This window comes from Antechinus flavipes, chromosome 1 (genome assembly GCF_016432865.1).
Source record: "Antechinus flavipes isolate AdamAnt ecotype Samford, QLD, Australia chromosome 1, AdamAnt_v2, whole genome shotgun sequence".
Classification (NCBI taxonomy): Eukaryota; Metazoa; Chordata; class Mammalia; order Dasyuromorphia; family Dasyuridae; genus Antechinus; species Antechinus flavipes.
This window is the reverse complement of record NC_067398.1, coordinates 98,394,990-98,408,206: the sequence shown is the minus strand read 5'-3', so window position 1 is coordinate 98,408,206 and position 13,217 is coordinate 98,394,990. Positions and strand designations below refer to the sequence as shown.

The following is a 13,217-nucleotide window of genomic DNA, read 5'->3' as shown; positions in this document are numbered from 1 at the left end:
TGAATATTCCTTCCCAGGTCTACTTATGCCACAACAGCAATCATCATCATGAGCAAAGGTGGGAATAAAAGTTTTTAAATTTTTTAATTTCTGATTTAAATTTTAAATTATTTAAATTTGTTTAAATAATTAAATTATTTAAATTAATTTCTTATTTAAAGAATGTTGGAATTTTTACAAACCGTTAAGTCATTAGATTGATAGGGACAATAATTATCTAATTTAGCATGGTTCAGTATCCTTGATCTAATCTTACAAGGAGATGTTTTACCAGACCTGAAACAAGGTACTAAGTAGAACTAATTGATACAATGCTTGTGTTCACACCTTTAATCACTGGAGTTCACACATTTGGAAGATTTCAGGGTTTAGTATGAGATATCCGAATTCACACCTCCCTTAAAGCTCTTAGGGCCAGAGAGCACTCTGGGAAGAAACTCATAATCCCTCTCTCTCACATCCCACAATCCCTCTCTCTAGAAGGAGCATAAATAGAGCTTCAGTGAGCCCAGTCAAGAGAGTTCAGCTGAATTTAGATTGAGAGGGGAGCGTCAAGTGAGTTCAGCCAGAAGCCCTCTCTGAATGAGGAGTTTTACTTCGGAACATTGACTGGGGTCAGAGAGGAGCACTCTGGGAGATTGAGAGCCAGAAGCCCTCTCTCAGAGGCAAGACAGATTCAACTTGGTGCTGGCTGGGCTGAAGGACAAACTTTTGGATTTGGAGACATTGGAGGGAGCTCTTGGAACCAAGCAGAGAGATAGGCCTCTAAGCTAACCAGACTGTATTGGAGACAATAAAAGATCTGGACTTTTATCACCTGGCTGCATTTGGGGTAATTATTGATCTGAACTGCAACTAAGACTGCCTCCAGAAAACCTTCTCAAGAAACCTGCTTTCTCCCAGAGAGAACGATTATATTATAAAGAAGAAAATCACCACAAAAGAATCATCACAAAATTCACTTTTTAAGAAATATGATGTACTCAGTAAAGATAATGACAAATGTTGGAGGGGATATGGAAAAGCTGAGACACTGATGCCTTGGTGGTGGAACTTATGAACAGATACAATCATTATGAACAGCAATTTGGAACTATACTCAAAAAGCTATCAAATTGTACATACCCTTTGATTCAGCAGTATTACTGCTGGGCTTTTATCCCAAAGAGATCTTAAATGAGGGGAAAGGGACCCACATGTGCAAAACTGTTTGTGGCAGCGTTTTTTGTAGTGGTAAGAAAGTGGAAACTGAATGGATGTACATCAATTGGAGAATGGCTGAATAAGCTATTGTATATGAATATTATGGAATATTATTGTTCTGTAAGAAATGATCAGCAGGATGATTTTAGAGAGGCCTGGAGAGACTTACGTGAACTGATGCTAAGTGAATAAGCAGAACCAGGCGATCATTGTATATGGCAACAGTAAGACTATACAATGATCAATACTGACAGACGTGGCTCTCTTCAATAATGAGATGACTCAAATCAGTTCCACTTGTTCAGTGATGAAGAGAGCCATCTACACCCAGAGGAAGGACTGTGGGAACTGAATGTGGTTCACAAGATAGCATTTTCACTCTTTTTGTTGTTGTTTGCTTGCATTTTATTCTGCTGCTTCTTTTTTTTACTGGTTTTATTTGATTTTTCTTGTGCAGCACAATAACTGCATAAATATGTATGCATATATAGGACTTAATATATATATATTGGACTACTTTCCATCTAGGGGAGGGCATGGGGGAAGAGAGGGAAAACTGGAACAAAAGATTTTGTTAGGGCTGACATTAAAGAATTGTTTATGCATATGTCTTGAAAAATAAAAGGCTTTAATTTAAATAAAAAGAAAGAAATATGATGTACTTACAATGGGAGGTTTTCAAAGGCATCTTCAAAAGTTTCCTAGAAAAAAAAATACAGTGAGTTTTCCATAATAAGTGAACGTTGGTATTTAATAATGTGGGGGAGGGAAAAATCACTTATTGAATAAAACACTCTAAGTCACATTTTAATACAAATCATGTTATTGATTATTCAGTATCATGACTCTTCAACATTTTTTTCATGTAACCTTACTGGTCAAATTCTAGAAAATACTAATATCACATGCATGTATTTAATATAAAGTCACTGCCTAGTCATAATTATGAATGGGCACATTTCTCTTACATTTTTTTAATACCGTGACATGCATTTTAGATATTCAGAGACCAAATTTCAAAGCACTGAGAAAAATAGGTACAAAATGTCAACCCAAGAAAGATAGAAAACTCAGTAAGACTAAAATTCTGACAATATAAAAGAAAACACAAATGAAAAGCAAAAAATCAAGAGTTATCTTCCATTTAAAGTTCACAACAATGAAATATAGTATAGTAGATAGACAGAAAGACAGATAGATGGCAATCATTTTTCACACACACACACACACACACACACACACCCTGGCTATATGACCCTCAGCAAGTCAGAAATCTTGGGCAATTCTCTGCAATTGTAAATTGCTAAGAAGCTATCTATTTGCATTGGTTGAGGGAGCTCAAGATTCTGATGCCAGCCTGATCTCTCAAGGAAGATGTAGAGAACCTCCTGTGCAAAGAGAATCAAACATCCCTTTGATCTCAAGTTTTCCACCACCTGCTGCACCTGTCCCTTCAGGGAAGAAATGGGGAGTGGAATTTCCATCTCCTGCTGTACAGTTTCCTACCTAGCCTTTGGAATAGTGAAATGGAATCTCCCATTTCACCATCTGCCTTCCATCTTGTGCTCTACCTTGTCTCCAGACTAATCTCCAGCATCCTTTGGGAAAAAGAATGGCATCTTTTACTCAGTGATGAACATTCTCATACTTGGTCATACTCAATATATCCCAGTGATTTAGAAACCCTGTAGGTCAAGACCCAAATTGCATCAATCTTCCCACCCCAAAGTGTGAACCAAATGCAACTCATTCCTTCTACTGTATCTTCGGGAATGCCTATTCCATAGACAACAAATTTGCCTTCATCTTAAATCTTTTCCTTTTCTTCTTCTATCTTCTAGTTATTACTGAACCTGACCCTCCACTAATGACACAAGCCACCCTTTTCTCATTCCCCTCTGCTTACTGAGGCAGGGGAGCTGGAAAAATCCTTTAGTCCCCCATTACTCCTTCTAGGTTTTCCCCTTACTTCCATTACTCAGTCACCTCTCCTTCTTTGAGGCTCATGCAATTCATATATTCCTGCTAGCTATTGACTACAGACCTCCAAATCATTTTTTTTCTCTTCATCAATGAGTCTGGTACCTAGCAATTCATTATCTGGCTAAAAAAAATTCTGTCTTCTGTAACTCTTACCCTCATATTTGATTTCAGCATTCATATTGACTCTCCTTTAAACATCCTAACCACTCAGTTCTCCAACCACATTGTTTTCCATGATCTACTTGCTGCATGTTACCTCAGCTACACACGAAATTAATCATACCTCAAAAGGTACCACACCTCCAAGTTCAAGAATTACAATATCCTCCTCTGCCCATAATCTATTCGCTTTTCACTTTTTCAACCTTCCTTTCTCAAATCCTCTCTTCACCCACACTATGACTTTCAATTCCTTGACCTTTCAGTTCTTTCTCAAACCCTCAGAACTTTGTATCCCCAAGGGCAGCCTGTGAGTCATCTTTCTATTTAGCTGCAACTTCCCTTTATTTTCTTTTCTATCTATCCAATAATTTCAGTCCATTCACCATTGACAAAAACATCACACGTACCATATTAATTAAGCTGACAGACAACTATTTCTCTGACCATTTCTTTTATTTGAAAATATTTTATTCCCACACACACACTATACATAAAACAATTATCATTTTTAAAATTTCCTTTACATTTTAAGTTCCCTCTCTTCCCTCCCACATCATGAGTTATCAAGCAATTTATTATGCATTATACATGCACAATCATGTAAAACTTTTCCATATTAGTCACATAATGACTTGTGTCATTAGTGGAGAGTCAAGTTTCAGTCACTGTGTGTGTATGTGGGGAGCGGGGGAGAGGGGAAGAGAGAGGGAGAAAGAGAAGGAAAGAGAGAGGGAAAGAAGACTATGCTTCAGTCTATATTCAGACAGCGTAAGTTCTTTCTCTAGAGGCAGATGGCATTTTTCATCTTGAGTCCTTTGGAATTGTCTTAGGTCACTGTATTGCTAAGAATAGCCAAGTCACTCACAGTTATTCATTGTACAATAATGTGGTTACTGTAAACAATGTTCTCCTGATTCTGCTCACTTCATTATATATCATTCAGGTATGTATTTCCAAATTTTTCTGAAATCATTCTGCTTGTCATTTCCTATAATTAATATCCCATTACAATCATAAACAACTTGGTCAGCCATTCCCATCAGCAATACCTCTACTCACTCCCACTTGGGAGTAAGAGATTACTCCAGATAAGATTCAAAGAAAAGTTAGTAAAAACTGTTATTTTCCTAATTGTTGTTTTTGACTAATTTCCATATTCATAATCAATTTTCTCAAAATTTTGAAATTTTGCTAAAGCATTCTGCTTACAAAACTTTTGAGAATCTGTAAGATATTCTTTTAATTTTATTTTCTAACTACTTTTTCTGTGCATTTTTTCAACCTTTGGACAGAGGCTTTAAATTCACAGAAAAAAAGATTAGGCCCTTTTTCAGGAAATTTTACAGCATACAAACTACAGCACAGAGGTTTTTTTTTCTGGCTGGTTGCCTATGACTATTTCCAGGTAACAAAGTCTAGATTACATACATATATGATATTTGTTTCTGCACAGAATGTCCATACATCCTATGTATTGTTCCAACTTTTTTACAACACCATAAACTTGAATAAAAAACATCTTATCCAATTAGTACCATTTGCACAAGCATCAATCATTCTTTTACACACTCAAATATTTGTAGGGAGATTTAATCCCTGATTAAAACAGGAAAACAAGAATTAAAGTGCTCAAAAGGAATTCTGATTACCCAGGCCAAACCCATCATTTTACAGGTGAAACAGATGGCACCGCCTAAGATTCACTGACTGCCCAAGGTCACACAGTAAGCAGAGTCAGGACTATAATTCAGATTGTACAATCAATGTTAGTTCCCTTTATACCACATAGTAAGTCCTCACTAACTGATTTCCTGTCAGACTGCCTCTCATCCTTCCTCATCCTCCTCACTTCTTACCTGTTCCTTATCCCAATTTCTTAAAGGGCCTATAAGTCTTTTAGATAACTTAATGCATTTCTAACTCTAGCAAAAGAAACAAAGAATAAGAGAAGGAATTCCTAAGCAAAACAAACTAAAGATATACAGAAATATTCATAACTCTTTTTGAAGTAGCAAAGAATGGGAATCTGAGTAAGTGCTCATCAATTGGGGAATGGATGTTACAGTATATAAAGTAGAATCCTATGGTGCTGTAGGAAATGATGATGGGAATGATTTTAGAAAAATCTGGAAGATTTATATGTACTGATACAGAACAAAGTAACAGAACCAAAGAAAATTTATGCATTAGTATCATAGTACAAACAATGCTAAAAGAATTAAGGATAAACATAATGACCAATCAGAATTCCAAAAGTGCTCTACATATACTGATAGAAAAGTAAGAAACCAAGAGTGCAGAATGACATATTTTTCTTAATATGAACAATGTGGGAAATTTTTTTCCTTGACTGCATGTCTGTAACAAAGGTATTGTTTTCCTTTCATTCTCAAGGTGGAAGTGGGGTGGGAGTGTGCACAATATTCAGGGAGAGAAGGAAGATTTTTAGTAATTGAAAAAAATATTTATTATTTTAAAAAAAGAAAAAAAGATGAGGGATGATTGGATGGGAAAGACCACAGAGAAAACAAGAAGAAATGGGATTCTAAGTACAGATTAGCTTCAATAAGAAGGAAGACTGTCTCTTCCTCAAAAATAAGTGAGAAGGAAAATATTTAGAGGTGTGGAAGAAGAATAGAAGTTCACAAATGATTTAGATTATGATCAGCTGTCATTGGTTGCTGTATAATTCTGGATTAGCCATTTATTATTTAGGAAACATGACTGAGGACCTCAGAAATAAATACTTGGGGAAGTTACCTCCCAAAAAAAAATCAAGTTGCATATGTTTATATCATTCTAGACCTGTTTTAGAGGATAAAAGTATAGTGGAGGAGGTAAGATTACAAAAGCAACGATTCCCTGCCTAGTTTTATTCTATACAAATGGGTTCAAATGATAACCAAAAGTTCACATTAATTTGCTTAATTTATTCCAAGTTCATGGCATATAGTACTTTTAGGGGGAAAAAAGAAAGAAAAAAAAATGTTTGGTGCAAAAGTCAAATAAAAGCCACAAATTCCAAATGACAGCAATTCCATTAGGAAGTAATTATTTATGGCCTTTTCTCCTACAACTTACCTCTAGTACATTATTCTCTTCAACAGCTAACTCAATAAAATCTTGTGATGAGCAGCCACGTGGATCTTTACAGTTGTTCATTTTATAAAATCAATCAACTAGAAGATGTGTTAAAGTTTTCCACAGACCCTTTTACTTGAATATCCCTAACCTGATGTCCCTCAGCCTTCTACTCCAGCTTTCACTAAACATTCCGCTTGTCTCTTCACTGTTTAGAATAATAGAATCAAAGAACCCTAAGGTCGTAAAGAATGTTGAAAGGTCACAGAGTCCACCAATCACTTTGGCATTAGGCCACACCTGAACTATACTGGAACTAAACTTGTCTATTTACTAATCAAAAGTCAGAGGACATCCTATCATTTCTCTCAGAATTAAAAGCAGCATGAATTTCTGAGAAGCAGCCTGCTTTCTGCCACGTCCTGGCTAAATGATCCAAGTAAAGTGCCTCTCAGTGCTCCAGCCACCTCTCAAACCGTAAGTGATTTAAAATAAAATTAAAAAAAAAAAAAAAAGGCATCTGCTTGTCCTAGTAGAGAAGAGTGCTTCATTTGTCTGAGTCCTACTCTTACTTGCAACTACATCAAGATATAGACATTTAATCTATAGACTATTAAGAAGTATCATTAAATGTGATGCTGGAAATGTAAGTAAATAAATAATCTCTACTTTTAAGGAACTGGCATTCCTTTGGGGAAAACAAGATGTATATGCTAACACATACACTAAATGTGTTTATACAAAATAAATACAGTTCCAACCAACCATCTATGAATCTAAACCTTCATTTTCTCTTCACCTTAACTAATTTGTTCCCAAAAAAGTACAATGGATAACTATCATTGCTGAGCTGACATGCCAGATGCAGAGCTGCCAAATAAAAATACTTCCATCTTTTTTCACAAAAAAGTTAAAAAAAAAAAAAAAAGCCTGTTCCAAAATATTACTGGAAGGTATTAATCACCATGTGGCTAAAATATGAAAGTAACTTCTCAATGTGATTTCTTAAAATCACAGGATTTAGAGTTGAAGGCACAAAGGCATTTTGCATTATTCATACTGTAATCAAACACCACACATATCAAAATGGAGCTGAAGTTGATGAATATATCTTTTCCCCAAAAACTAATTGCAGATTAGTATGAAGAAGAATCTTAAAGGCTGATCTAGTTAAGGTTGATGAAACAGCTACAGAGTTAAATTCAGCCAGGGAAGTCCTTGCAAGGTCATACTTTAATATCTGTGTTACTTTTATAGTTCCTTTTGCCCCTTTCCAACAAGTAGTCCTTTATCTTTCATGTATCACACACCACATCCTCAACAACAGTTTCCACTTGTGACTTAAACTAATAACAACCTTCAATATTCTCTGAATATTAAAATAAACACAGCACATTCTAATTTGTAGTTGTAGAAGGTCTAGAATATCAATTAGTACACCAAAGTTCATTTTATACAAACAGCAGAATATACATTATATGAGTAATATTTTGTGGTTAGTTTGTTTACATTTATTTGGAGAAAAGAGTAATATTTTTCTAAAATCTAATATTTTAGCCATCTATATTTGAGCAATTATTTTCATAGGATTTATTCCTAATTTTTCCTAAATGCTTACTCTCTTTCTCCGAAAACAGTAAATACTCCAACCCTGATTTGCACAATGAACAACAATAATATCCATAATACCTCATCTCTAGGGAGCATAAACTTATAAGAAGGATGGTGTCTGGGCAAGTACCAGCGACTAAATATCAAAAGAGAAAAGCACAACAAAGGCTATTCTGAGGAGACATACTAAGTCCTAAGCAAGTAATACCTTATTTTTCAGGTGTCAAACAATGGAAAACTGTGGCATCTTTCAACACAACCAAAACCACTTTTCCCCTGAAAATGTTGTGATAAAAGACTCAACCACTAGACCTATCTAGTAAACTTAGGGATCATAGAATCACAAATTAGATCTGGAAGGGGAACCCCCCTCCCCCCAGGGAGGCATCAAGGGTAAGTGGTTTGTTCAGAATCATATAGATTAACTACTAAGTATCCGAGGCAGGACTGAAATTTGTCTTTCTTAGGCTAAACCCAGTATTCAATTGTAACCTAACTTGCTTGATTGACTTTCTGCAAGGAGCTGACTTCTGTAAGGAGCTGAAAGATACAGATTCCTAGAGAACTACCACTTAGGGGCTACAATTCAAACTCATTCAAAATCCCAGGGGAGCTGTGTTATTAAAAGTATATTCTTCCTCTATTCAACACTACAGAAAATGCACTTCCAGTTATATATAACCAGCTACTACTCACCAGGATAACACAAAATGACACAACAGGAAATGTAACCACTAACATAACCATAAGGGGAAAACAATAATCACAGGTCCTCGATTAAAAGCAAATAAAGGAATAATCAAAACATCATAGTTCAAATACAAAACTAGTTCACATTCTCTTTCCAATGCACCAAGTAACTGTGGAGAGAGTGAGCACATACTTATAGATACCTGGAAAGAGATACATGTTAAAGAAAAACCATGTGCTCAGGCTAACTCACAACTCTGGACTGAAGGCCTTGAGATCACTGGTCCATTCTATAACACCAACACCACAAAGCTGTTTCTCTTTGAACTAATCTAATCTTCACATACTTTTGTAAATTCTTTTGGATTCTATTTACTGAAGCACAAACTCTTTTAACTCCTAGTCCCCATTAGAAGGACACAGAGGAAGTGTTTTATAGTCTAGTTATTCCTCAGGCTAATTATTTCCATAAACCAGAGAATGGCAAAGCTCATCAAGCAGACAAACCCAGCCACTTGTTCATGAATCAGAATTCTTCTGTTGTCCAATCAGATGTCAGTAAATCAATCCAACAGCAATCAGCTCCAAAGTCTCTGTTGCTTCTTTCTACTTTTTTCTTTCCCTGCGGTGGTATTCACAGGACAAAAAGCACCTAGGAGAGGTATTACCTTTCCCCAATTATAGATGATACTAAAGGGCACCAATCAACCACTAGAAACTGAAGCCTTCTTATCGTCTGAGTTTCCTACTAAGGTTTCCATTGAAGCTGCCTTTTTTCTATTCCCTTTTCAGATCTCTTTCCCCCTCAATTCTTCATTTTAACCTATTTCTTCACCATTCCAAACCATAACTCAAATCAGAACTTCTAATTTAACTCAGTGACTTTCCTTTTTTTATGTTTATATCCATTTTGAACTTAATTACGAAAAAGGCCAAAAACAAAAATTCCCATGTACATCATACAACATAAAAAGGTTTCAATATAAAATAATTTATATATATTTATATATATATATATATATATATGTGTGTGTGTGTATATATGCATATATATACAGATATGATATTAAAACCAATGTGAATTTCCATTTCACATAGTATACTTTTTTATAAACTATGTAATAAATACTATACATTATTTTTAAAGATAACTCTGCTTTTTTGTGTTTCCTTCTAAGTTTTATTTTATTCTCTATTATGTATGTTTCCCTCCCTCCCTTCCCACTCCCCCAGAGAAGAATACCATTAGACACAAATGTGTGTGTGTGTGTGTGTGTGTGTGTGTGTGTAAAACCATACAATACATACTTCTATTTATCTGTTCTTTTTCTGTATGTGAATAGCATTTTCCTTCATAGGTTCTAATGGCTGATGTGAACATTTATAAAGCTCAAAATGATTTCATCTTTCAAAATTCTTCCTAAAATATTGTTGCTGTTACTGTGTACAAAGTTCTCTTGGTTCTACTTTTATTTCATGCAAGTCTTTCCATGTTTTTCTAAAAATAAACCAGTTCCTCATTTCTTATAACACATAGTATTCCTTCACAATCATATACCACAGCTTATTCAGTTATTCCCCAATTGATGAGTATACCATCAATTTCCAGCTCTTTGCTACCACAAAGAGATCTGCTATAAATATTTTACAACATGTAAGTATTTTCCTTTTTTCCCTGATCACTTTGGGGAAAAGATCTAATAGTGGGATTGGTGGGTCAAAGGGCATACCAAGTTTTATATCTCATTGGGCATAATTCCAAATTGCTCTCCAAAATTCCACTAAAAGTTAATTAGTGTTCTAATTTTTCTACTTCCAACATTACATGCTTTCTTCTCTATTATTTTAAACAATGATAGGTCTAAGATATCTCAAAGTTGTTTCGATTTGCCTTTCTTTAATCAATAATGATTTAAAGCATTTTATATGACTATATAGGGTTTTGATTTTTTTCATCAAAAGACTAAAAGATTATTAGTTAGGGAATGACTCCTTTTAAATTTGACAAATTTCTTTATCTATCTAATATGCAGACAGAACCAAGATATTAGAGAAAAGGCAAGAAAACTCAATCAACATCTCCCCTCAAAACTCCTCAAAACTTTAAATAATGCTTGAAAATAAATCCTGCAATGGCAAAACCAATAAAAGAAAAGGGCAAAATAATTTTCCAACCCAAGACAACTTAGAAGGTCAACAGAAAAGATCTGTTGCAATGGGATGAGAGCAGAGCACAGATCATACAACTACATCCCAAAAACCATTAACAGGCCTTTTGAGCAACTGGATCAGTGGTATCAGTAGCCATTTCTGGACCTCTTTGTTCACAGCCAGAAAGGAAGATCCAAACAACTGCTCAGAAGGAAATTACAGAAGTCCCTTTTGCTAGCACCAGAAGCAGGGCAGGACTCTGGACAATGCAATATACTTGTCCATATTTGGATCTAGGTCACAGACCTGGGTGGCAGTCCCAGAGCAATAAGGACTACTACCTTACTGGAGTCACTCAATTATTTTAAAGGGAGTACCTCATATCTTCTTGAATAGTTTTGGTGATAAATAAACACTGATAATGTGTGTAGGTTTATTTTATATGCCACTATTTTGCTAAAATTATTGTTTCTACTAACTTTAATTTTAATTTTTAGGATTTTCCCAAGTATATCATCATATTGTCTGCAGAAAAAGGTAATTTTATTACCTCAATGCACATTCTGATTTCTTCAATTTTTCTTTCTTCTCTTAATACTATTGCTAACATTTCTAGTAAATGCTAAATTCTGGTGACTCTGGAATGAGTATCCTTGCTTTACTTTTGACCTTACTGGGAAGGTTTTTAACTTATCCCCAGTACAAATAATGTTTGCTGATGGTTTTACATAGATGCTTTTAACACAAGGAAAAATCCATTTATATCTATGTTTTTAAGTGTTTTTGATAGGGATAAGAATTGTATTTTATCAAAAGCTTTTTCTGCATCTCTTAATGTCATCATATGACTTTTGTTACTTTTATTATTGATAAGTATATTATGTTAATAGTTAAACTTATGTTAAAGCATCCCTGAATTCCTGGTATAAATCACACCTGGTCACACCTGGTCATACTTAGAATTTTTAAATGCATATTCATTAATGAAATTAATCTATAACTTTTTTTCTCTAATTTTGCTCTTCCTAGGTTTAGGATATCAGTACCATATTTGTTTCATATAAAAGGAGTTTGGTAGGACTTCTTTGCTTACTATTCCAGAATTAGATGATTTTGGTGTACAGACCAGAATAGCAGTAACCATTTCTCTCCCCAGATCACATCACCTTGGAAGTGTCAAAAACTCACAGACTCCCAAAACTAACTCTGAAAAAGACAGCAAAAAAAAAAAAAAAAAGCCTGAAGACTGGGACACTTGCCTCTTCAACCTAAGTTGAGCAGAACCCAACTTTAACTTAAAGTTCAAACTCAAGAAATAGACTACAAAAATAAGTAAACAACAACAAAAAAAAAGATGATAAAATCTATTACAATGGAAGGGAAAATGAAATTAAAACTCAGAAGAAAATATGAAAACAGCTACAAACAAAGCTTCAAAGAAAAAGGGTAACTGGACTCAAGTCCAACAAGAACTTCAGGAAATGTTAATGAAAACGATAATAGTGGTAAAGAAAAAAATAGTAAAAGAATTTAGAGATGAAAGAAAATTATAAAAAGAAAATAATAGCTTGATAAAAAAGTACAAAAAACACTAAAAAAATTAACACCTTAAAAAATAGAACTGAACTGAAGAGAATAATTCCTTAAAAATTAGAATTGGACTTCAGGAGATAATTAAGACACTATTGTGTGTGTGTGTAAATACATTTACACACACACGTATATCTGTATATACACACAGAGAAAGAGGTTAAAAAGTAGAAAAGAAGGATAAATAGAAGAAAAAACACTGGAAGAGAATATAAAATTATAATTGAATGTGAATGGGATAAACTCACCCATAAAACAGACATAGAAAGCATAATGGATTAGAAATCAGAATCCAACAACAACAAAAAAAAAAAAAAAAAAAAGGACAAATATGGAAAATTTAAATAAGAAACTAGAGAAGAAACTATCATGCTTCAGCTGAAGTTAAAAAAAAAAAAAAAAGAAGAAGGGATAGCAGTCTCAGACAAAGCAAAAGTAAAAAAAAATTAAAAAGAAATCAAGGAAATTACAATTTGCTAAAAGGTACCACAAACAATGAAGTAATGTAAAAAAAGTTTCTCTGATAAAGGCCTCATTTCCCAAATATATAAAATCGAGTCAAATTTATAAAAATGATAGTCATTCCCTAAATGATAAATGGTCAATGGATATAAATAAGCAGTTTTCAGAAGAAGGAAGCAAATCTATCAAAATTCATAAGAAAAATGTTCTAAATCACCACTGATTAGAGAAATACAAATTAAATCCCTCTGATGGTGATTATCCTCATTTCATAAAAATAAAAG

At 34.2% G+C, this 13,217-nt stretch overlaps 1 protein-coding gene across 7 annotated transcripts in view; it reads right to left on the bottom strand.

The window, feature by feature from the left end:
* Positions 1-13,217, bottom strand: part of TTC39B (tetratricopeptide repeat domain 39B) — a 136,560-nt gene that overhangs the window by 79,058 nt on the left and 44,285 nt on the right. For 3 of the 7 annotated variants that reach the window (XM_051987159.1, XM_051987169.1, XM_051987139.1), the window contains one exon: positions 1,870-1,904. Coding sequence is in view for 5 of the 7 variants with exons in the window: in XM_051987139.1 (XP_051843099.1) it covers positions 1,870-1,904 (35 nt within the window). In the remaining 2 variants the exon portion in view is untranslated. Of the gene's footprint in view, positions 1-1,869; positions 1,905-6,429; positions 6,583-13,217 lie in introns of those variants that run through there. The other 4 variants (XM_051987179.1, XM_051987188.1, XM_051987130.1 and 1 more) reach the window with 4 other exon arrangements.